Consider the following 25474-nt stretch of genomic DNA (forward strand, 5'->3'; position numbering starts at 1 on the left):
TGAAAATAGCATATATAGATATAGTATAACTATATTAAATTATGGGTTGAAAAAAACTATATTATATTATATGCATAATTAATGAAAAAATATACATATAAAAACTAAGACAAGTAGAATGTCTTGATAGTTTAATATTATTTTACAATTACATTAATTTATTATGTAAACTATATCTAGGTAAATTAAAAATGTTTAATCCTAATTAAATTTGACTTCCACTTATTTAATTGAAAAAATTGTATAAAAATAATTAAGCAAACTCAAAATTTCAACTTTTGAATAAAATTTTATGATGGAATTAAGATGGATTTCTAAATTTTATATTATATTTTATGAATAGTTTTTGTATTTTTATAAGTTATGCATTAGATATAAATTATTCAACTTTTATGAAATACTTTATACGAACTTTATACATAATACACTATGAAAAAATATATTATATGTAATAATTCATACTTGTAATTATGTTTTTATTGTAATTGTCAATATTTGGTTTATAGCTCATCATATTATAGTTAAAACTTTTATGTGTAATATGCATATTTTTGTCATATAACTAATTTAATTATTTTTATGTTTATTTATTTTATACATAAACTTTTATGTTAAAAATAAAATTTCTATTTTTTTTAATAAAAATGTATTTGAGAAATAGATATAAATTAATCACATCTGTTCAATCCTCAAGGACAAAGGAAACTAGTGGAATCCACACTGTTCTGTGTATCCATTCTTTTCCTTTTAATTTCACAATATATATATCTCTGCCTGAATGTAGGTATATAGTTCTATAATTAAATAGAATGTTATTTTCATTTTTTATTATATTAATTAGGTGGATAGTATAATTAAACACTATTTATTATATTAAGACATAATTTTTAGACGTGAATATACAAATTGGAAGTAATTCAAAATTTTATATTATTGAAGTGTTTTCATACATAAACTTGAAATATTAAATAATAATGAAATGCTAAATGTGATTTGAGTTGCACTCTTAATACAATCAAAATATTATTTAAAGAACAACTATTTTCATAAAAATCTTCATTTACGAAATTACTATATATGTTATTTTCATACATATCTTCCTATTATAAATTATACTATATAATTTAGGTATTCTATTTGAAAATTACCATATATAATTAATATTTTTGAATCTATTTTAAATTTTATTAAAATTTATAGTAACCCATTTCAATTTATCTCAAATTAAATAACTTTTATCAAAACAAAAATTAAAATTTTATAAAAAATATTTAGATTATATTTTTTATTAAATTAATTCTTTATATAAAAAAATTAAATATCTAACCTATAAAATTTAAACCCCACCTAAACATTTCATGCATATTAATTTTTAAATTTAAATTCATCAGTTCCCATGATGTGAAAGTGAAACTCATTGTTTACAATCATGAGTTTTATTTAATTGTAAAATAAAATAATTATATTGTTTAATGTGATATTGAATAAAAATAATTATTCATAAATATATATTACCTCTTTTGAAATTTATAGAAAAAAATAAATAATATTATGGAATTCATGCCCATAATTCCTTAAACCTTCAACCTTCCTATTCCCAATTTCCCATAAACATTTATTTATATTTTGCCCTTTAAAAGCATTCCATAACTAGATACTAATTAAATGTTCAATTTTACAAATATTCAACTTAATATATTTTTATGTTTTTTGCTAGATTAATCCATATATTTTTTTAATTTTTTATTTACTCTAAGCTTCTTAATTTAGTTCAATTATTTTAAATTAAATTAATTATTTTTCAATATATTTAACTTTTAAATAATTAAACTCAAATTAAAATTTCTAAAATAATTTAAATAAAAAATAATTAAATAAAATTTGCATTGTGCCATTAGTATTTCAAATCATATCTCCACATTGAATGAGAGGGAGAGATTGGAAAAAAATACTTCTTTTCTTTTTTTTTTCCTCTCTTTTTCTTTTTCCTACTATGATAGTCTACTTAGTTTCCGTCCTTTCTGTATTATTCTCGTCACTCTGTCTCCCCTGACGGTCCACTTCAAGTTCAAGCTCCTTCTTTGCTAAGTTGAACTGAATACCCCACTACCCTCTTTCATTGTTGCTTCCCATCACTTGCTTCCTGTGTACTCCTCTTTCTCACTATATGAACTCACCATAACCATAAACAATCAAAGACATTGCTCCCTCACTGATCAGTGATCACTGCAATTTTGAGTTTCAAGCTTTCTGATCTTCCCATTAATCGAATCTCTTGGTGGGTTTATGTTGTGCACTTCTTGATCATCTTTTCTGACATTGATTTTCAATTTTAATTTGATTATCAGTTTTCTTTCTTTCCTTCTCCGGTTGGGGAGAGAGAAATTGGTTTGGTTTTACGTTGGTTCGGTTGTTTGAATTTTCATTAATGCCGTGTTCGTTGATCATTCAGCTGCCATGGAACCTGTTTACATGGACATCGATGATACCCAGCAACTTGCTGCAGATCCACTACCATTTGCTAGAAGGTAAAATTCATTGTTTGTCTTTCTAATTATCCATTATTGAATGCCATCGATATAAGCAACATAGAAAAGAAAGATTATTTCGCCTCTGATTGCTGAATCCTTGCAATTCTGGCCTTTTTTATTTGATCAGGTTCTTATATATTGTTTTGAAGTGTTAATTATGTTGGGTCTTTGCAGCTATCAACTAGAGGCACTGGAGAAGGCATTAGAGCAGAACACAGTGCTGTTCTTGGAGACTGGTTCCGGCAAGACTCTCGTTGCCATTATGCTTCTGCGTAGTTATGCATATCTTATTCGCAAGCCTTCACCTTTCATTGCTGTTTTCTTGGTTCCCCATGTTGTTCTGGTCCAACAAGTATGCTAAATTTGCTTGCCTCTCTCTCTCTCTCTTTTCGGTTTTTCCACATAAATGTCTTAGGTTGTCAAACATACATCCTTTATGCTTAACTGTATAATTGTCTCTCAGAAGGTAGACGTGGGTGTTGAAGAAGAACCTTTTAGTGATTTCACTTCTTATTCAAATTTGATAATTTGTGCTGCTAGAACGATGGTTTGAAGTTGCTAGATTTGTTAGGTCAGGTACTGAAGATGGAAATTTCCAATTTCAAAGAGTTCTAATACGTGGTTTTGAAAATGCTAGATATTGTGCTTAAGTAAATTTTGAAAAATAGAAGCTTGTTTTTAACAATTTATTGAAATTGCTTGAATTTTCAGGTATAAAAGCACTTACATTTTCTATTGTATTTTGGTTACTGGAGGCGAAGTTGGACACATTTTATGTTGGTAGGGAATACTGAAGGGAAGAAAAGAAAGAAAGAAAAAAAAAAGAACACCCTCCTGTACTGAATTGTATGCCAATAGATAAATGTATAACTAACAAGTAAAAAAACACTGAACCATGTTGCCTGTACAAATTCTATGGCAGTTTTAGATTGGGAAGTGAGACATGATTGCTGAATCTAAATTTTGAAAGAGTAATTTATTCTCACTCTTAATCAATTTTGTTCTTCTGTGTTTAATAATTACTAGCAAGCCGAAGCTGTGGAAATGCACACTGACCTCGTCGTAGGTAAGTACTGGGGAGAAATGGGAGTTGACTTCTGGGATGCTGCTACTTGGAAGGAACATTTAGAAAAACATGAGGTAGTGTTTTCTAGATTTATATTATACCAATTAACCTGAGGAGCAATGCTAGTATTTGACTTGGGAGTTGGGAACCTGAAACATTGATTCTGTCGTCTTGGATTGGATTTTTCTCTTTTCCTATGTAATGATTTGCTTTGGATATGCCCTGTACTTTTCTATCTTTGATTTTGTCCTATTGGACAATTTCTTGGTTCTATAGTCTCATTCCTTCCAAATCTTTTGTCAACCAGGCTACTGTTTGTGTTATCTGAAATCCAGTTCAGACATATGATGTGCTATAACTGTCAAAAACAGTTCTAAATAATGTTTTTAAAGTTATTGATTGGGTTGCTGATGATTGTTATGGATGATTAGTGCTGGGTGTGGGTTATACATAAATCACATGGTTATAATCTTCATAGTATCCCTTTTACTGCTTCTATGTGGATAATTTGTGACTATGCTCCAGTTATTTCATATGTGTACTTTGGGCTTTTAGAACATGGTATTATTCATAATTCATTCAGCAAAGCGAGCCATATAGTCTATACTAAGACTTCTAAAAAACCTTTAGTCCTCTTTTTATAATATCTAGTTACACCTCTACTTCAAGAAATTGTGATGGTTGTTGATGCTAATTTAATTTGAATTTTAATATAAATATTATTGTCATATTGTCAGTTCTATTTGGGAAGTGGTTAATGACTACATGCTTGTGATATGGTCCTCATTTGGACAGCAACTGGTATAATTTGTAACATTGCCTTTGAGTGGTGTATATACTAGAACCAACATTCTTTAATTTAATACATTTTCAGGTGCTTGTGATGACACCTCAGATTTTACTCAATGGCTTGAAGCATTGCTTTTTCAAGTTAGACTTGATAAAGGTTTTGATATTTGATGAATGCCATCACGCAAGGGGTAATCACCCTTATGCTTGTATTTTGACAGTGAGCTCTCTCTTTCTCTCTTTGTGCATATGTATGCGTGTCTGTGTGTCTTTTATTTTTTTATCAAACATAATGATTCACTGTGATTAACTAATAATTTCCTTGTGATGGTATATTTTCTTTTCCTCCCTTTCCTCCCAGTGAGAGATTCATTACTGTTATTACGAAGTCACCTGCTCCAATAAAAATTTGTTCTCCAGTTGCCTCTTCATTATGTTTTATAAAATATGATTGGTTTTTAGCATGATTCTTCTTCATTTTTAACTCAATTTGGAATAAAGTGAAACATTTGTTCAATAAGGAAAACTTTTGTAGCAGATGATCTTGTTAGCTGTTTTGCATGAGAGTGTTTATCTTATGTGCATTGATATGCAAGAAAGCATGTAGAGTATTCAGCTTGGAAACTTTACCTAATTGTGAGAAGTTATGTTGGATATATGGTGGAAGCATGCTGGTTGATCTGTTTTTTATGCTCTGGAGTTCTGAATCGGCCATTTTGTCCTCCCTGGCTGATCTAGGAGCTGCATATTTTTGTCCCTTTTCCTTTTTTCCTATAGTGACAAGGTAGTGACTTTGGTCTGGATTAATGAAATATTGTTAAGATCTTATCAAAAGGTTGTAAATAGGAAGAGAAATGAAAAAGATATCAATATTTGCTAGTTGGGAATTTATCCATTGTCGTGAGTATCCAAATGCATGCTCTTTTGCAGATTCGTATAAGCAAATGAAAGCCATTTTCTAGCTAAAAGAAAAGAAATTTAGAAGAAAATATGAATATGCATGCATAAATATCACACGCTCACACTAATCTAGGCTGTAATAATAATAATTGATATATTTTCATTTCATGGTTTTCTCAAAGTTCTTATGTATTGAACGTAATTGCATTCTTGCTGCCTAAAAATTGGAACTTGTAACTCATTCAAAGTCACTGATACTTTTTACTTTGTGCCATCTGAAGATTGATGCTTCCTTCTCAAATAGAAGCAACTTATTGTTGCTTGTGTCTGGAACTAATATCCAGTTATATTTAATTGACTACATCTGCAGGAATTCTATCACCGCCAGTTAAGCTCTGGTAATTTTAATCTTCCAAGGATATTTGGAATGACAGCTTCTCCAATTAAATCAAAAGGTATGCTTTCTACATATAATTATTTGACGCTGTTTACATTTTATATCACTTGTCAAGTATGGCACTTTTAAATTTTGACCTTTGTTTCATCGTCTAGGTGCAAACTCAGAACAGGCCTATTGGCAAAAGATTTGTGAGCTTGAGAATATGATGCACTCAAAGGTTATTTTTCCTCCCTCCCCTTGTTAGGTTTCCTGCACAGAGTCATTTGGGTTAATGATACCTTAATTAAATTGATTTGTTTGGTTCATGATTTATATATGGACTGATACACAGATTGATTGTCAATAAGATATTTTATTCAAGATGAGTCACGATTCTCCCTCTCTTCTCAAATAATAATTCCCTTCCCTATTTTTTTTTTCTACCCATAGTAAATTCTATCTTTTATTTTTTGAGCATTTAATAACTTTTATGGTGATGAAAATTTTGGAGTCTAAATTAACAGTAGTGGTTTGTGTTTTTTGGGAAAGTATATCCTGAGCATAGCCATTAAAACGATTTCTTCTATGTGAGGTTAATTTATTGGGCCTACCTCCGTGGCTATATATTGGACCCAACAAATAGAAATAGACTTTCCCCTTTTTTTTTGTGGCATTCCTGAGCTGCAAGAATAATTCCATCCCCCTCAACTTCACGAGGGAAAAAATCTGATAAACCAGTTCCATGTGTATGGACCATTATGTTGTTTTTTCATATAATTTATTTTGGATTAATCTATAAATAATTTGTTCTATTATTGTTTTTATTTTGAAGGTGTATACATGTGTTAGTGAATCTGTACTCATGGAGTTTTTACCATTTTCAACCCCAAAGTTTAAATGTTACAATCACATGGACATCCCATATGATTTATATGTGAGTTTGGCAGAAAAGTTGAAGATTTTGAAAGCAAAGGTGTGGCTTTGTTGTTTGGATTCAGTGAAATATTGTAAAATTGGTTTATTCATCAAACTATTGAAAAGAAGTGTATGACTTTCCAGTGTGAATGCAAATTGAAGCAAATGGATCTCACTGATTCTATGGTGGAATCTACAATCAAGAACTTAACAAAGGTGCATTCTACGTTGATATATTGTTTGGATGAACTTGGTGTTTGGCTGGCTTTTAAGGTATTCTTTGGTCTCTAGAGTACAAAACTCAGTTGGCATGACTACAATGTTATCAGTATGACCGGCATAATTTAATTTACATTCTCTAACAGGCTGCACAGAGCATATCATGCCGTGGAAGTAACTTTCCTTCATGGGATAAATTGGATGTGTTTGGGGAGAATATTGTTAAAGAGTTCAGTCTTGTAGCCTCACAGGAATTTGATAATTGTACTAAAACTGGTATTTATTTTTTAACTTTGATATAACTAGTGGGGATCTAGATAGTTAAATTAGTGACTATTCTCTTACAGATTTTCTTTTCTTCCTTGAGCTATTGAACATCTAGGTCCAAAATGGTCTATCGGTGATAATGCTAAAGTTGATGCAGATGCTGGGCTTTTGACTCCAAAAATCTTTTGCCTCATTGATTCACTTCTTGAATACAGGTTTATTTGTATGCACATTCAATTATCAATGTCAAATATGCTTAATTCTTTTTCGATCTCCCTCAGTACTATTTATATGTTTATTGTAAGATTCATAAAGTTTTCCATTGTCAATTCATTATAATCCACCAAAATTGTACCTAAATACTATTGTAGTTTATGGTTTACATATTATTTCAAATTGAATGCACTTTTTCTGGTAAATCACTTGAAAGAAGTAAAGATGAAAGACAAGTGGAAAATCATAAGTGATTCATGCAGAACAAAGTAATGGGATATACTCAACAATGTGTTACCTTGTCTCAAGCTGGGATGGAGTCTAGTAGGCTGTTAGTTTTTATACGTCCCCCTTCTATAGTAATTTCAAAGTTCTGTTTTATTAAATTAAGTTGATGAAATTTGTTTATATACATCATTACATTTATCCAGTTAAATTTTTCACGGTGACATGTCAACCATTCACCTTAAGTATCAGCATGTTAAAGAATGAAAGGTCATCTATATTTGATTATCAGTTATGAATGATGTGAGTTTAATTCATATTCTTTGGTCATGAGCTTACATGAAGGTTTTCCATTTTCTGTTTATGTAGTCTTAAATGTTTCAAAATTTATGCTTATGAGATAATTTGACCTGAGACAATGAGTATTTTATATTTATATTGTTCATTGCAATTAGTTGCCACTGGGGTCCAAAATGTTGCAAATAAATCCAATTAAAATTTTTTATTTGTTGTTTCAATTATTAATTGTTTTGAGCTGATGGGTTACATATTTATTTAAATGCAGAGATTTAAAGGACATAAGATGCATAGTTTTTGTGGAAAGGGTCATCACAGCCATTGTCCTTAACTCTCTTCTCAATGAGCTGCTTCCAAGATATAATGGCTGGAAGAGTGAATATATAGCAGGACATAATTTAGGGTTGCAAACACAGACAAGGAAAACACAGAACGAAATTGTGGAAGAATTTCGTAAAGGCATGGTATATCATTGTCCTATAACATCCACAATAAACTGTTTAATACATTTCTTTTGTTTTTCGGGTGGAAAAGACAATACTACTTGGGTGATGAAACAGGTGAATATAGTCGTTGCGACCTCAATTCTTGAGGAAGGCTTAGACGTACCAAATTGCAACTTGGTGGTTAGATTTGATCCTTCAGCTACAGTTAGCAGTTTCATACAGTCTCGAGGTCGTGCTAGGATGCGCAATTCGGACTATTTGTTAATGGTGAACAGGTAACTTGCCGCTGGCATTCTTTTTGAATGTCAACTTTCTAATTCTAGAGCTGCAAATTATAAATCTCTAGATTCCTCCTTTTCTTGTTGAGTGCATTTAAATTTTATCTATTTATAAAGTCCTTTGATCTTTGTAGTGGGGATCATTCTACATGTTCTCGACTGCAGAACTATCTTTCTAGTGGACATATAATGAGAAAGGAGGCCATACGCCACGCCTCTGTTCCCTGTTCACCTCTTAAGTTTGAATTACATGATGATGAGTTTTATTGCATTGAAAGCACTGGAGCAGTTGTGACTCTGACCTCTAGTGTCAGTTTGATATATTTCTATTGCTCTCGACTTCCTTCTGATGGGTTAGTCACTAGTGCTCTTCACTGCCAATGTCACTAGGCTCTTCATTAATAATTAAACTTAATTATTAGTCTTAATTTTGTTTGCTAAATTATTTAACTTATTGAGTTACAAATGCGTGTATGTTCTTTAGGTATTTTAAACCTGCCCCAAGGTGTGTTATCGTCAAGGAGAGAGAGATTTGCACATTGCATCTACCTAAGAGCTGTCATATACAGAATATTAGTGTACAAGGAAATGTTAAAACTTTAAAACAGAAAGCTTGCCTTGAAGCATGCAAGCAACTGCACAAGATTGGTGCTTTGACTGATTATCTTGTTCCTGATATTGTTATGGAAGAAGCTGTTGTTCAAGAAATTGGTAATTGCTATATTTAGTTTGTCTCTTATGCTTTTTAGAAATATTTCATTTTTTTTTTCTGCATTCTCTCAGTTTTCTTTTCATTGATTATTATCATACTGAGAGTTGTTTTATGTTAATACTTTTACTATTGTCAATTGCACAGGGAAAGTTCCTTATGATGATGAACACCCTTTGTACTTCCCACCTGAGCTGGTCAGCCAAGGTTCAAAGGAGTCCAAAGGAACATACTACTGCTACTTAATTGAATTAAATGAGAATTTTGATTCTGACATTCCTGTATGTAATATTATACTTGTCATGGGAAGTGAACTGGAATCAGATATCTCAACTCTGGATTTTGACTTAGAAGTTGATAGAGGACTATTGACTATGAAATTAAAGTATATTGGAGAGCTTGATCTTACTCCAGAATTGGTAAGCAAGCTTTCTTCTTTTTGGTTAGGGGGATACTATCGAATTGTAAAGTATTCCAATCTTATTTCTATCTTCTTGGTTTTCCTTTTCTGGTTTACATTGCCAGGTCCTTATATGTAGGAAGTTTTTGATTGCTCTTGCCAAAGTTCTTATGGATCATAATGTAGATGAATTGGAAGATATTTTAAATGGTTTGCAGCTGAGGAAAGACCATGAAATTGATTATTTCCTGCTTCCATCCATGGGCTCATGCCAGAAACCTGCAATTGACTGGAACTCTGTTGTGTCTGTACTCTTCTCTTATGAAAATGCATGGGAGGATCATGTGAAGTGTCCTTTGAAGGAATCTGCACGTATTATGTGGACAAAAAATGGTCAGCTGTGCAAATGCATGCTTGAGAACTCTTTAGTCTCCACACCACATAATGGAGAAGTCTATTGCATTAGAGCCGTATTTGATCATTTGGATGGACGGTCACTTTTGAAGTTGAAGAATGGAGATTATATAACTTACAAGGAGTATTACAAAAATCGGTCAGTACTTTTATTTCCTTATGATATTTCCCTCCTTTTCTGTATTTTTGTTTTGATTTTTAGTTAAATTTTTATTTTTGTTGCCAATCTAACATGATATTTCAGGCATAACATCGATCTGATTTTTGATCAAGAATTACTTCTTAGCGGACGACATATGTTTTCATTGCAGAATCACCTTCATAGATGCAGACAGCACAAGGGGAAAGGTTTTATAATTTCATTTTGTCACTTATCTTATTAATATGAGGAAAATGTGCATGATGATTATGTAATGATCTTATATTCTCACTTCATCTTTTTTGCTATGAACATAGCACCTGTGTGCAGATCTGGATTTTCAGTGTCATACTCAATATTGTCCCAGGGGGAGAAGCAAACTATTTATTCAAAGATTTCAACTATGTTTTCAGTTGTTTGCTCTTCTTCTCTGCCCTTTATCTGAAAATAAAAATTATCTGCAATTGAGCACTTCTCATCTGCTTCCTTGCGCCTAATATTTTTTCATTCATCTGCAATTGACGATCTAGCATTTATATTTTCTCATTCAGTTATCATTTATTTTAAGTTTTAGAGTATCATCCAGTGTTGTGACCTTTAAGTGTTTTCTTCCTAGAAAACTCAGGAGAAAGTTGAGTCCTGTTTTTCTTGCTACCTATAATATATATCAGGCTCAATTGTGTTTTCCTCTTGTTATTGGTTTTCCTTGATATTTTGAGCAAAAGATTTAATAAACTGCCTTAGATCTGTTAGTTGTTGGTCTTTCTATTGATGTCAGAGCGGTAAAAATACCTGTTGTTGCTGGTTACATTCAATTTGGTGTTTCACTTGTAGAGCTGCAAGCAGGCCCTTAAGGTTGCTTTTGGATAGGCAATATGAATATAAGGATTTGAACCTTTAACTTCCAATATATTCAATAAGAAAAAGTTTTAGTTCAAACTATATAAATAAATTTTATAACTGATAAAAAATGAGAACAGAACCTTTTGTTGTCCAAATTCAGTGTTCAAAATAAACCTCTTTTGTTAGTATTTCAATTTCATTCTTAAATAGCATTCACAATTTCATTCTTAAATAATATTCCTTGCCCAAAAGCAACAGCAATTCGAGTCCTATTTTGTTAGATATGCCCAACTACTATTTTGTTTTTATCATTATACTGTAATTGTTTTTATTATTTTGTTTTTTCTTGCTGCAGATTCACAAAATGCATTTGTTGAGTTGCCCCCTGAACTCTGTTGCATTAAAATGTCACCTATATCCATAAGTACTTTCTACTCGTTTACATTTGTTCCATCAATCATGCATCGACTGGAGTCTTTGCTCATTGCTGTCAACTTGAAGAAGATGCTATCGGATCATTGCATGCAAAATGTCTATATTCCAACAATGAAGGTATTTTTTCTGCTTCACCAGATTTGAAATAAGCCTTAATCCCTGCCAAATAAATTCTTCACAGCTGCTATACTCTACTGGAACAGCATTTATATTATCTATGCAAAGAGATGCATTATGAAAATATCATATTTGTGCTACAGCTCCACATTCCACAATCTTTTAATTGCAAATGCATCAATAATATGAGATGTAAAGTTGTTACACTATTACTGTACTTTAGCCAATGCAGCCAAGACAGATTATTGTATTTCCTTAGTTGAGTATCTGTGTGGCACATGCATAAAAGATATTTATGGATTATTTCCATTCTAGCAATGCTATAGGCAATCCATGTGCGATAGAGACTGGTAAAACAGCGCATAAGACCACTAAGTAGAAGTTTAAAGTGCCATTTGTGGCAGACACCTTTGGATTATTGGTTTCAATTTTTTTATTTTACTCAAGTGTGTATAATAGTTGCAAGCAACTATATGGAGGTGTAGTTATGGCCAGAGTCATAGTTCTTAAGCATTTACTTAAATAAATCGAGTTTTCTATGTAGGAATTTGTTCTTGTAATTTATTGATTGCTTTTTTGTCCAGCAATGTTCAGTAGAAAATATGCTGCTTGGTTTTGATTTTGACTTGATCAGATGATAGCCATTCAGTTTTGGTAGAGTGCAGCGCTTATTTTCCCCTCTTTTTTTCCCCCCATCTCTAGTTCATGTCTCGTTTGAAATATTTGTTTGGACTTGTGCTAACCCAACTTTATATGGTAGGTTTTGGAAGCAATTACCACAAGAAAGTGTCAAGAGAAATTTCATTTGGAATCACTGGAGACTCTTGGAGATTCTTTTCTTAAATTTGCTGCTAGTCAGCAGCTATTCAAAACATATCAAAGTGATCATGAGGGCCTTCTCAGTATTAAGAAGGACAAACTCATCAGTAATGCTACACTTTGTAAATTAGGATGTGACTGCAAACTTCCGGTAATCTTCTCTTCTAAATAATAGTCTTGTTTTCCAGTTCAATAACTTTCTTCCTATGCCTTCTAATGCATTATTCTACTTTCTGTAGCATGACATCAAAAAATGAATTTATGGAAATGTCTTTATTAGATATAATCTGGCATTATGTTTCAATATCCAAGTAATTCAAAACTCTGCATCACTTGTCCTTCTCAATTGCAGGGATTCATCCGCAATGAGTCTTTTGATCCTAAAAACTGGATGATTCCTGGTGATGCTTCTGGATGTTATTCATTAAGTCAGGAGTTACTCTCCAATATAAGGAGTATATACATCACAGGAAGAAGAAAGTTAAAAAGGAAGATTATTGCTGATGTTGTTGAGGCACTTATTGGTGCCTACCTCAGTGCAGGTGGTGAAATTGCTGCCTTACTATTTCTGAATTGGCTAGGCATAAAGGTAGATTTTTTTAATACACCATATGAGCCACAATTCAAAGTGAACCCAGAGAAGTACATTAACATCCAGGGCTTAGAGTCGCTGTTGAACTACTCTTTTAAAAATCATTATCTCTTATTGGAAGCACTTACTCATGGTTCTTACATGCTTCCTGAAATTCCAAGATGTTATCAGGTATTTTTAGTCCGAGTTGTGTTCACATTTCTGCCATTTATGTTATTGTGTTGTGATAGAATATAATAGCTTTTTATTTCAGTATAAATTGGTTATCTATATTGTTTCTTTATCATATATTCTTGTAGGCAATTTCTCTTTCCAGTGATTGCTTGAATTTCTGTAGATGTTTTTAGTAAATTCTACATATCATTGATCTAAAATTCAGCTGTAATGCCTTTAATGGTTGCCCAGCGGTTGGAATTTCTTGGAGACTCAGTGTTAGACTACCTTATCACAGTGCATTTGTATGAGAAGTATCCTGGGTTGTCGCCAGGACTTTTAACTGACATGAGATCTGCTTCTGTCAACAATGACTGCTATGCTATTTCAGCTGTTAGAGAAGGATTGCATAAACATATCCTCCATCTATCTCAAAAACTTCACAAGGATATAGTTGTCACAGTAAAAAATCTCGAGAATTATTCTTCTGAATCAACTTTTGGATGGGAGTCCGATGTTTCTTTTCCCAAGGTCAGCTGATAGCATTGCTGTATTTAGTTTGTTATATTTTAATGGCCTTGACATGTATCCAATTTTTTCCCAACAGGTTCTTGGAGATGTGATTGAATCTCTAGCAGGAGCTATTTTTGTTGATTCTGGATACAACAAAGAGGTGGTTTTTCAGAGCATAAGGCCGCTTTTGGAGCCTTTGGTCACTCCAGATACACTTAAATTGCATCCTGTGAGAGAACTTAATGAATTATGTCAAGTGCAACATTTTGAAAAGAGAAAAGCTGTCTCTTCCCGCATCAATGGCACGTCATCTGTCACTGTTGAGGTTGAAGCTCATGGGTTAACTTTTGAACACACATCTTCAGCTGCTGACGAGAAAACAGCTAAAAAATTAGCTTCCAAAGAGGTTTTGAAGGCCTTGAAAGATAGATTCAACATCTAGAGCGAGTTAGATTGGTATCCCACTTGGTATTCTTAAAAAAAAAAATAGAGAAATCAGAATAGTCAAGAAAATACAGATCAACCCTTTGTTTTTTGTGCCAAAGGTCTTACCAGAAGAAACTGGAGTTACATCTCTTTTCCATTCAAATATTTTGAACATTCCGAATCCCTCTAGCTGGATTTCGAGGCTGTTTCATTGTGTTAGCAGAATGACTTGCTGCAAATTTGTGTTGTCTAGTTTGGATGCTTGGCCTCTATTATATGATGAAGCAGCAGCAGGAGCTAAATACCCATTGGTGTTTCTGTCAAATTGTGGTTATGAGAGCTTCTATTCTGCAATATTTTGCTGTATTAAATGCTTCATCTTTGCTTATTTCAAAAATTTATTCAAATTAGTATATGTTACCTTTTCAATAACAAACGTTCAACTTTCAACTATTAATATAAATAAGTACAAATAATTAGTTATGATATGGTAAAATTGTATTCTTCTTCTAATTTGAAATAAGCGGGTATGTAAACGGATAGAGTATCCGCGAAAATTAAACTATCCGAACCCGAATTTGATTTATATTACTAATATATGAATTCGTTTCGAATTTGATTATAAATTATTTTAAATTATCTGAATCTGTTCCAAACCCGATTATTATTATCCGAATAAAATTCGAACCCATTTAATCTTATATATTTTAATTAATAATTTATATAAAAAATATTTTTCATTAAAAATTTTCATTTAAAAAATTTAATATTTTTAAAGAATATTTAAATTTAAATTTTTAAATAAAAATATATAAAAAAATTTATAAATATTATTGTAAAATATATTTTTTATATTAAATTAATTATTTATATAAATGGATTTGGGTAGGGGTTATCTGTACATAAAATTCGAATCCAATCTGACCTCGCAACGGATATTATTTTTAAAATTCAAATCCATTCTAAACTCGATTATAACTATCTAAATCTGTTATATTACAATTCGGTCGGATACCCGAAAATATCTGCCATCCTACAGATAAGGTTTAAAATATTAATCTGATTTAGTTTCAGATTGCTGAGACATCTCGAAATACGTCTCGAAATACGTCCAGAATGTAAATGTAAATGGAAAGGACTGAGATATCTCTAAATAGGTTCAGAGTGTAGATGTCTTAGACATCTCTAAATACGTCCAGTCCAGGCCCTGTTCTCGTGATGTCTAGAGTCTCGGGCCATTCCCGTGGCCCCTCTAATGGGCTTGAGCATTGTCAAAAAAAAAACGCTTAAGGCCATGGAGGGCCTAAGCTTAAAACGACATGGCGCTTCGAATTGCAGATTTGTCTCCTCTATCCTTCTATTGCTTTGCTTCATTTAAAGGCTGCAAAAAGAAAGAGAGAAAGCAAGCTCCCTTAAAGCCATGGAGGGCCTAGTTTGCCCTTTGTTCAGCTCAACCACGGTATTGGCACCGCTGAAGCTACCGTTTAACAATACTAAACCATCATTTTTGTTCCTGCAGAAGCCTTTTTTGGCTCATCCAAAATCCACTATAATCCCCTTCTCTTCATTTCTCTCTACCTCTTCACGCTTACCCTCTTCTGGTACGTGAATTTCATGCCAGTTTCCTCTTACTCTCTCTTTACTGCCTGTCTGAGAATTACTAGGACCTTGTTTAGTATCATGTTAGTGCTGCGTGTAGATGTGTTGGTTGATGGGGGGGTGGGGGGGAGAGAGAGAGAGAGAAAGAGAGAGGATGGGTTTCTTATGCCTGCTTCAAATTGTTGATTAATTTTCCTTGTGGTTTTACTCACTCGCAATTCATATCCCAAATTTTGAGAAAATGTGGAAACTTTAGCGTTGATTGTTGTATGAAGATTCATTTCTGTTCTGTTAGGGACTGTGCGCTTCTCGAGTAATTGTTGTTTGATTGATTCGCAAGACTTTTTAAACGTATATGGTTGCCTAGATGCTACTACTATTTTAGTTTGATATTCAAACCTTTATTGATTTATTGGCATTTTATTTTGGCTTTGACACAGTTATTTATGCGGCACCAGAGAGCCAGTTGAATGTGGGGATTGACGCGGAGGCAGGGGAATGGGCAATGCAAGGTATGTAATGAGCCCTGACCTTTTTAATCCAAGCTCTTTTTAGCTTAAGAATGTCATAATGGGGATAACTGAGCTCCTTTCGAAAACAAAAAGGCTTTAATAAAAAAAAAAAGCAAAAAATAATTAAGAAATGGTATGTGTTATAAATAACAGCAATTATTTTCTTTAATTGTCTTGTACTTTCTCATATGAAACGCAACCCTTATTTTTACCAAGTATACTTTATAATCTAATATTATGTTTTTAAAGGAAAAATTAGAAGCAAAAATTTGTAATATATTCTGTTGCTGTCTTGGTTTAGGTTAGTGGTCGCTTAATTACTTGAGGTTTTTGTGCGCCTCGAAATTGTGGATGTTTCTCCTGATTGTTATTCACTGTTGTCTTGATTAACTGGTACCAATTGATGCTTAGGTGGCAATGATTTTATGTTACGTACACTTGACACTTGCTGATACAGTTTGAGCATCCACCCTGGAATGCCATCTAGACTTTTATCTAACGGAACTGGAGAAGTTCCTGAATGATTTCTTTGTGTCGTTGGTATTACTGGCAGATTTCTATAGCTTAAGGAGGGATGTTGAAGCAGCCTCAGAGCGTGTTGAAGAGATTAGAGCCTCGGCTGGTATCCAACAATTAGAACAACAACTTGCAGATTTAGAGTCGAGAGCAGCTGATAGCTCCTTTTGGGATGACCGTGCTAGAGCTCAAGAAACCCTTTTGGCTCTTACAGATGTCAAAGATAAGATAAAATTGCTCAATGACTTTAAAATCAAGGTCTGGATTTCTCTTCATCGTCTTATTTAGAGATTGCTTGAAGCATGACAGCTATCATTTATTGTTCAAGACTCCTTGAATGATATCGTTTGTTAATTAGACCGGACCACCTCAATCCAACTTCTCTTCTTTTTTTCTTTTTTATCTTTCTTTTTTATAAATTCTAGAACTTCTAAAAAACCATATTGAATGGAAGTTACATTCCATGGGGATTCTTTTAGCCTTTAGTGGTGAAATTATTGTGGGAATGTGGGGACACAATTATGCTAGTTTATTCAAAAGAAGGGATGTATATGGTAATATTGTCATATTAAGGTTGGTAATTGGAATTTTTTAGAATGGAAATGCTGGGGAATTAAGCTATATTATTTGTATATGGTAAAATATGGCTGATTTCTCTTTGTCAAACTATATTGTAAATTGACTTGTATCTATGCACAGGTTTATAGATCTTTAGAGGATTTGAGTGTGGTATGTGCATAATTTTGATCGAACTTGTTTAGCTAGCTTTCCAGGTTTTTCTTTTTTGTCATGCAATAAGAAGCGATAAAGGTGAAGTTCAGAGAGTTAGTTTCACGTTCAGATGTCTATAACTTTTAGATATTTTGCACTGGATGCAGGTTGAAGATGCAGAAACTATAGTCATGCTGACAGAAGAGGTGGACTCTATAGATACTGGACTTCTTGAAGAGGCTTCCAGTATAGTTAAAGAATTAAACAAGTTATTGGACCGATTTGAGTTGACTCAACTTCTCTCAGGCCCCTATGATAAAGAAGGTGCTGTTATATCTATCACAGCTGGTGCTGGAGGAACTGATGCACAGGTAAACACTCAAGGCACATAGAGGACAGTGGTTGAAAGTCTGTTTTTCCTACTTCATTTTGAAAGAAATATTGATTCACTAATTATGGATTGTAATGGGACAAATCTTAGAATTAGCCACAAGACATTGCCATGACATGTCACCACTTAATAATTTTCGTGGCAAGCAAAGTGAACTAAGACTGTGCCTTTCCGTGATACTATGGCGGATTAATTTATGATCGTTGATGATATAGACTTGTTCTTGTTCAGTAAGGGTTGAATATATGTGCTAAGCCCAAGGATTCTGATGGTTTAACTAAGGTCTTTAGACAGCCAGAAAATAAAGGGTAAATGTGGGGAAATAGAGAAGAAGAAGAAGAGAGGAAGAGTGAGGATTTTAGAAAGACAGAATGAATTTTGTATTAGTCAATGATGATTTCCGATACCAATTCTAGTAGATATTTACAATCTTCCTCTGCTACTTCCAGTTCCTCCTAGAATCAGTTATAATTTCAGTTAAAACTGTCAAGCTATTTAACGAAATCTTACTAATTCTTACCAACTTAGCTGGACTAACAACTAGCCTGAGCTCTTATCCTCTGCTACTCACTATTATCAGCAACAATATGGATTCAATTTAGTGACTTACAAGGTTAAGTTAGATGGCTCGATGAACATTATTCTTTACTGAAGTAAAATCATTTATATTGTGATTCATGGTAAAGAGGGATATGAAAAGCAGATAATTTAACATTGATGCAGTTGACCTTGTTTTGAAACCCATGCTTTGCAAATTAGTAACTTAAAATGCTAAATGGGCAGTCTGTTGGGATTTTACACATTGCATATAGTTCTTTCTACCAAGACCATAATTTTCCTTAAAATGATTCTTTTAACTTTTCTCTTTCACTATCTCTGGAATGTATTTCTCTTTCTTGAGACTTTTCTTCTTTCCACCAAAACCATTATTCTGGTGGTTAATTTTTTGAGTCATATTTCTATTATCTTTACTCAGTTTACCTCCATGCTAGAGGTAGAGGGAGGAAGTTAAGCATCATATTTTTCAGTTTAATATTATGAAACTTAACTGTCAACTGTGAACTAGAACTTAGATTTGCCCCCTTTATGTTGTAAAAGTCTTTCATAATTTCCAGTGCAGGACTGGGCTGACATGCTTCTGAGGATGTATGTGAGATGGGGAGAGAAACAGCAATACAAGACGAGGGTAGTTGAAAAATCTCCGGGAGAGGAAGCTGGAATTAAGTCGGCTATAGTTGAGGTTGAAGGCCGTTATGCTTATGGGTATTTGTCTGGGGAGAAAGGGACTCATAGAATTGTGCGACAATCTCCTTTTAATGCTAAAGGTCTTCGTCAGGTAACTCTATTGTGATCTTCCTGTTTGTTTTCCTCCTTTTATGAGGATGGCAATCTTGAACTAGGTTCCCTCTCTAGAAACTATTATGCTGAAATGTTTAGGGAAAATTGAGCTAGGGCACTCCTCCACCCCCTTTCTTTTTCCCGGTCGTCCGTTTTTTTTGGGGATAACTAATGGCAAGTTCTTAAAGTCATGCATATGACAATTTTTGCTTGCTAATTGATTTTACGTCGATTATCCAAACACTTGCTGAATAGGAGAAAATTTTACAGGATGAGATATTTCTTATCTACTGTCACAGTTTCCCGTCCACTGGTTAAGAAATGTGCCCCTCCATGCTTGTCCTGGTAGGGTTTTCTGTCATATTCTTGAGTTAACAACGTTAGTATTTGTCATAAAGCATTATTGATGATTATGTAATTGCAATGAAAAGCATACAAACTGAACTTTGCTTTTGAATGTATTGGCATTGGAAGGGTATTAGGAAAATATTAAGTCTGCTCTCAAGTCAGTTGCATATGTAAGTATGTATTCTAATTCATATTTCCATGATTTAAAGTAAAGCTTGAACCCGACTCTTTTAACAAACTCCAAACATGAGAAAATGATGGTCTCCTTGGAAGAGAAATGATTTATGATTGACAATGTTGGAACTCAGAATGAAAAAGGCCAAAGTTCATGTATTATAACATGTACTGAGGTTGCCTTAACAATTAATTCATCCACCATATAACCCGAAAGACAATGTTTCACCTGAATGATGTAACATTCAATTATATGTGCAGACGAGCTTTTCTGGTGTCGAAGTAATGCCACTTCTTCCTGAAGAGTCTATGGACGTTGAAATACCTGAGGAAGACCTAGAAATCAGTTTTTCAAGGGCAGGTGGAAAAGGAGGCCAGAATGTAAACAAGGTTGAAACTGCTGTCAGGATTACTCACATTCCCACCGGTGTCACTGTTCGCTGCACAGGTATGCATTGCTTTGCTCCCCTACATTAATTCTCCATTATGGGAATTCTTTTGGGTGATAGGGGCAGAGTCTCTCTTTCATAAAAGTGAAGCCTACTGCCTAGGGCAGTAGAGATTGGAATAATACCGTCATGGTAGCTATGCATTCCAAGTTAGGAGCTTTTTCTTCAATGTTTCAGCTTCCCATTGCATATTTACCCTGAACTGTGTCAATCTTAGAGCAGCTTTGTAAGGCTTTCCCTTTTCTTTTCTTTACTGCATTGCAGAAGAGAGATCCCAGCTTGCAAACAAGATCAAGGCTCTTAGCCGGCTAAAAGCAAAGTTGTTGGTCATAGCCGAGGAACAAAGGGCATCAGAAATCAAGCAAATAAGGGGAGATGCAGTGAAAGCTGAGTGGGGCCAACAGATAAGAAACTATGTTTTCCATCCATACAAACTTGTCAAAGACGTGAGGACGGGACTTGAGACATCAGATATTACCTCTGTAATGGATGGGGAATTGGAGCCCTTCATCAAAGCTTACCTCAAGTACAAATACAACATGACATTGTCTGCTTCTGGGATTAATTGACATATTTATTCATTTTATTTACTACATGCTTATAGCATATGTACTTATGTAAAATACAGCAGATTATCATCAGGTAATATTTTTCATGAAAATTTAAAAAAATTAATTGATTAAACAACACGCCTATCAAATTGAAAAGCTATTGAAGATGACATGTGAACAGTTGAGTCGAGGAGTTTTTCGTGACCACAAAACATGCGCTATGGAATGGCTTGCATTTGTTGACAACCGCTACTGCATGAACCCAACTTCATCCAAAGAAATTTAGGCCTTCTTCTTTCCAAACAATAAGCCCCATGAGTATGTATTGCCTTTCTGTGCAGCCACTTCAACTCGCTTTCCCCCAATCTAAGTCGTTTAATCATGAATTCTATTCAATTACAGCTCATAATACATGCAAGTAAAAGATTAACAATCACAAGCACTTTATGACTAAATACTTGATCAAAATAGGATGTTGCAACTGAAAATTTGACAAAATAGGCCACAAACATATAGCATGTTTAGTGGAACACGTGAAAATTCAAAAATACCTTATCCATGAGCCAGTAGCCAATGGTGGGCATGTATTGTACTAGATACAGAACAGCTAGTACAGGCTGAAAGAAATATCAAATTATTAATATCAGCAAATATCTAGTATATCCTACAGATGTAAACTAGAAAATATAAAATTCGCTGCATTTATTATAAACTAAAGAAAGAATATAGAACTCATATAAGATTTATCACCTAGATGAATTTATACAATAACATACTGTATCATGACTAATGATAATAGCAGGTTGTGTGTAATTGAAATACCTGAATTAAATACAAGTAGAAGCCGAAGGAACATAGCAAAATAACTTTCTAACAGGAAAGCAAATACCTGGTGTGATATCCAAGCTTCTTTTAATCCATGAGTTGCTGCAATTATTGTCAACTCTGCACACCTTTCTGATGACACACGTTTCTGTAAACATGATAGCTCTCAATAAATTAAGCAGGCAGAATACAAGTAATTAAACATTGCTAAGATGAGAAACTAGCAGAAATATATTCTGAAAGGATGAAAAATATTGTCTTCAAAATTCTGATCCGCAAGAAAATAAGTTGCAAGTGAAGCGCAAGCCAGTTTTTCTCATATCATTACAACATTAAGTTCACCTCAGAACCCTTCTTCGTGGAGGTTGTCACTCCATAGCCATTTGATGTTTCTATTGGCCCAGGACAAACAATGGTCACCCTAATCCCTCTCTGATAGAGCTGCAATAACAAGGGATAGAAAAGGCTGTAGAACTAGACAATTAACAGAATCGAAACAAGATTTATTACAGGGTGAAGTATTATATTCTTGAGTACTGTCTTCATGCTTAAATATTAATCTTGTATATGAAGTAACATAACCCAGCAACATAATTGACGCTGAACAGCAGTAGCCCACAACAAAGTCAATCGCGTGTGAGTCATCATGTAGTTTATATTTTGCTTTTCACTTGATGTTTGCAAGAAAGGATGACTACTCTCAAAGAGTTTTGGTTTTATTTTTGAGATATACTCTCAAATAGTTTGTTGCTACCGTTATAGAAAGGCTGTCTACTTCATTGATGATATGATAACTAAGAGATACAATTGATACTACCTAAAACAATCATCATAAAATGCATTAAAGCATATAAAGGTCAGATTCAATCAATTATAAGTTAATGATTTTATTTGTGCAATTGAGAAACCTTACATCATTATTGGTCGGACATTTCAGGAAAAGAAAACAATAAATGAAAAAACCTTTTATCTTTGTGATCTATTAGTTGCAGAAATTCAACCTTCGTCATTCTCATTGGCACATGTTTCACTCAGTTTATCAAGAATCTTACCCAAAACCTAACCATCCCTAGGTAGCGACAAATTTGCTATTTAAGTTGTAAGTTAAAGTAAGAAAAGAATAATGGAAAACTTCCCCATCCTTTTGCTCAAGATAGTAATTATGAACATACCTCAGAACGCAAGGACTGAAAATAGCCATTTAGAGCGAATTTAGAAGCAGAGTATACGGCCTGTCCTGGGGTGGGCACCTTGCCTGCAGCACTGCTCATCTGCTCATAAGAACTAACTGATCTCATGTGAATGTCGATAATAATAATGTAACAATAGATTGTGTAACAGCCTGGCTAAACTATTAAAGGCAAACATTATCCATGTAATACATCTATCTCAAGGTCCATCAATGAGGAGGCACAATTTACATGTCAAACGCCATCAAAATAGGTGCATGCTCAAAGTGATACTAATAAAGATATTGTTGATTACATACCACAACAAAATGGCCCCTCCCTCGATTCACCATGGAAGTCGCCAGCAGCCGCGTAAGAGATATTGTCCCCAGAACGTTAATGTTGAATGTAGCCTATTTCAAAAGGAAAAGTAAGTTTACAACAAAAGCATAGGACTAGGTAGTACATTAGCTATCCTTGCTAAAATACATCCTGTTGACTAGACTTAACTTGTGAATATTGCAGGCAGTGTAATGCTTACTGATTAATGGGTAAAAACTGCTGTTTCAGAAATAATAATTACAATAGCCTAAGAATTCATTCACATGGTACCTGGAGACTTTCTTCAGTGACATCCAGAGCTGCTGATTTCTGCTCAAGAAAAAAGGGAGGGTCAATAGGAAGTCATTATCTGCTCAAAATATAAACCAATTCACAAGAACATTAGCAAGGTACATTTATAGCAAAAAAGACAAAACATGAGTTATGTTACTCTAAACGGGTAATTGCTGAATGTTCAATTTATAATTTTATGCTGAATGTTCAAGTTATAATTTTATAGCCAAGAGTGCATGTAGCACCTTGTTGGCCACTTGCTTTTTGGAAAAATATTTGATCTTTCATGTACTAAAAATAGATTTGCATTTTCAGACCAATGGGCTAGAATGAAAATTGCATCCAAGTATGACATATTTCTAACACTATTATGACTTCATTAAGAGCTTTCAAGATCTCACAAGAAACTATTGGTTTGTCTTACACATCTTCAAATAACATTTCTAACAAGTTATATGCATGACCTGAACAGTGAGATCTCAGCATTACAATATAGAAATATATACTTACAGGGCGCTCATAGGCTGCATTATGGATCATATAATCAACACCGGCCCCAGAGAAAAAGGACTCTGCTTTTTCCACAGCCTTTCCAAGAGAATCTTCACCAGACGCCAGATCCAAAGGTAAAATCTTCACTTCATCGGGTGCATGTTTGCCTGTGGATGCGCCAACCACATGTCAAGAATAGTAAAGAATCAATAAGAAGGAAGGGCTTCCTGCAGCTTTGAAATGTACACACCTGTAAGTTGCTTCTTAACTCGCTCCAATTCAGCTTCATTCCGAGCAGAAAGAATGAGCTTGGCGCCCAAACTTGCCAATTGTTTAGCAAGAATTTCACCTGAAATCCATCCTCAAAAGGCAATTTTTTTTTAAAAAAAGAAAAAGAAAAAGAAAAAGAAAAGGAGGGATGATAACTTAAAGGAGTGACTAGATTGGACCAGATATCCTATGGCCAATTATCTTCCACATATAAAGACACAAGGCAAAATAAGCCATTATAAAGTTTAATTGCAATTTTAAGGTCTAAACAATTAGATGCCAATACAATTACATATTGACAATAAAATAAAGTTATCTCAATTTACCACCCCAAAACAAAAGAATGATGCCTAAATTGCAATAGAAAATAAATCACTTCCTCCATTTTGAAGACAATTTTTGGCTTTTGCTATCCCAATAAACAAATCCTAAGTGCTGTCATTCCAGTGATAACGATATTCCTCTTAACTACGATAGCAAAAGCAAGATTCCAAGTCGGTTCATTTTTTACTACCATTGAAATTTAGAAAGGACAAACTGCGCAATGCGGTAAATTCTAACGAAAAGGATCATTTTTAGAATCAGTCGTCCTCGTCCAGCAAAAGAATGACTTTGGTGATAACAACAATGACGTAAAATAACAAAGGCAGCTAAATGGTTGCAAGACACCCTTGAATTACACGCATAAAAGCACTCCTAAATACATATGTACACAGTAAAGCCCCAGAATTTTGATGTATTAGTGTACTAATAGCACTTAGATAGGAAACTGATATCAGGATTATCAACCATTCAAGTCAACGCGATAAACTCGATACAACTCAATAAAAATTACACGAATTGGAAACCAGAACAAATCTAAATTAGTACCTATTCCACGGCTAGCTCCAGTGATCCAAACCACCTGAAATTTAATGGAAAAAAATAAATAAAAAGGAAAGAAATGAAGTGAGGAGAGCAACACTACGGTTCATATAGAAAGTTCAGAATACCTTATCTTCGATCTCTTCGCGCTTTACATGCCTCCTGGACATCAGCGTGAAGTCCCCTTGAATTTATATAAAAAATTCATCAAAAAGAAGGGACATAAAGGTAGAGAATAGAAAAGCAGATAGCTAATAGGCATAAAACTAGGGTTGCAGAAGTACCATCAGCAGTGAGGAACTTGAAGAGCAAAGCAATAAGAAGAAAGAGAGAGAGAGAAATGAAGAGCAGAGGCAGCATCGATGCTCGCGGTTCGGTTCAGTTATCGTTAGCTGCACCGAGCTTGCTCTTTTCGCAATTTATAGCTTGGAGCTGGGATCTTGTGCGATTTGCTTCAGCCTGTATCCTTCCTTGTGCCATGTCAGCGCCACTATTTTTTTTAGCTTAATTTTCCTTTTTTTTTTTTTTTCACGCAAGTACTTCCGACCACAATTCGGTTCGAGTA

At 33.7% G+C, this 25474-nt stretch overlaps 3 protein-coding genes across 5 annotated transcripts; 2 read left to right on the forward strand and 1 right to left on the reverse strand.

The window, feature by feature from the left end:
• Positions 1 to 1981: 1981 nt before the first annotated feature.
• Positions 1982 to 14573, forward strand: LOC110628533 (endoribonuclease Dicer homolog 2). The gene is made up of 24 exons (XM_043949087.1): positions 1982 to 2278; positions 2453 to 2528; positions 2706 to 2883; positions 3558 to 3671; positions 4472 to 4606; positions 5657 to 5741; positions 5839 to 5903; positions 6498 to 6638; positions 6725 to 6853; positions 6946 to 7075; positions 7167 to 7281; positions 8070 to 8265; positions 8362 to 8522; positions 8660 to 8878; positions 9010 to 9236; positions 9382 to 9653; positions 9760 to 10187; positions 10293 to 10396; positions 11386 to 11582; positions 12343 to 12552; positions 12754 to 13164; positions 13399 to 13677; positions 13754 to 14115; positions 14205 to 14573. The coding sequence occupies exons 2-23, from the start codon at positions 2458 to 2460 to the stop codon at positions 14099 to 14101; spliced, it is 4215 nt and encodes a 1404-aa protein (XP_043805022.1). The 5' UTR covers positions 1982 to 2278; positions 2453 to 2457; the 3' UTR covers positions 14102 to 14115; positions 14205 to 14573.
• An 864-nt stretch (positions 14574 to 15437) lies between these two features.
• LOC110628305 (peptide chain release factor PrfB1, chloroplastic) lies at positions 15438 to 20806 on the forward strand. Of its 3 annotated transcripts, none has more exons than XR_006348024.1 (7): positions 15438 to 15686; positions 16125 to 16196; positions 16750 to 16970; positions 17591 to 17794; positions 18935 to 19150; positions 19936 to 20272; positions 20388 to 20580. XR_006348024.1 is itself a non-coding variant. In XM_021774914.2 (7 exons), exons 1-7 carry the CDS (start codon positions 15506 to 15508, stop codon positions 20690 to 20692), a joined length of 1386 nt encoding a protein of 461 aa, XP_021630606.1. In that variant the 5' UTR covers positions 15438 to 15505; the 3' UTR covers positions 20693 to 20806. The 3 variants fall into 3 exon arrangements, 2 of the variants coding, with proteins under 2 accessions (XP_021630606.1, XP_021630607.1); XM_021774914.2 differs by having other exon boundaries at positions 19936 to 20122; positions 20388 to 20806; XM_021774915.2 differs by lacking the exon at positions 18935 to 19150 and having other exon boundaries at positions 19936 to 20122; positions 20388 to 20806.
• On the reverse strand, positions 20677 to 25345 carry LOC110628306 (dehydrogenase/reductase SDR family member 7). Its single transcript, XM_021774916.2, has 12 exons — positions 25194 to 25345; positions 25038 to 25093; positions 24916 to 24949; positions 24026 to 24124; positions 23794 to 23942; positions 23281 to 23319; positions 22989 to 23081; positions 22672 to 22770; positions 21842 to 21940; positions 21564 to 21647; positions 21226 to 21291; positions 20677 to 21040 (listed from the first exon to the last, which is right to left on the reverse strand). Exons 1-12 carry the CDS (start codon positions 25267 to 25269, stop codon positions 20957 to 20959), a joined length of 978 nt encoding a protein of 325 aa, XP_021630608.1. The 5' UTR covers positions 25270 to 25345; the 3' UTR covers positions 20677 to 20956.
• Positions 25346 to 25474: the final 129 nt, after the last annotated feature.

The sequence above is a fragment of the Manihot esculenta genome, chromosome 12 (assembly GCF_001659605.2).
Source record: "Manihot esculenta cultivar AM560-2 chromosome 12, M.esculenta_v8, whole genome shotgun sequence".
Taxonomy (NCBI): Eukaryota; Viridiplantae; Streptophyta; class Magnoliopsida; order Malpighiales; family Euphorbiaceae; genus Manihot; species Manihot esculenta.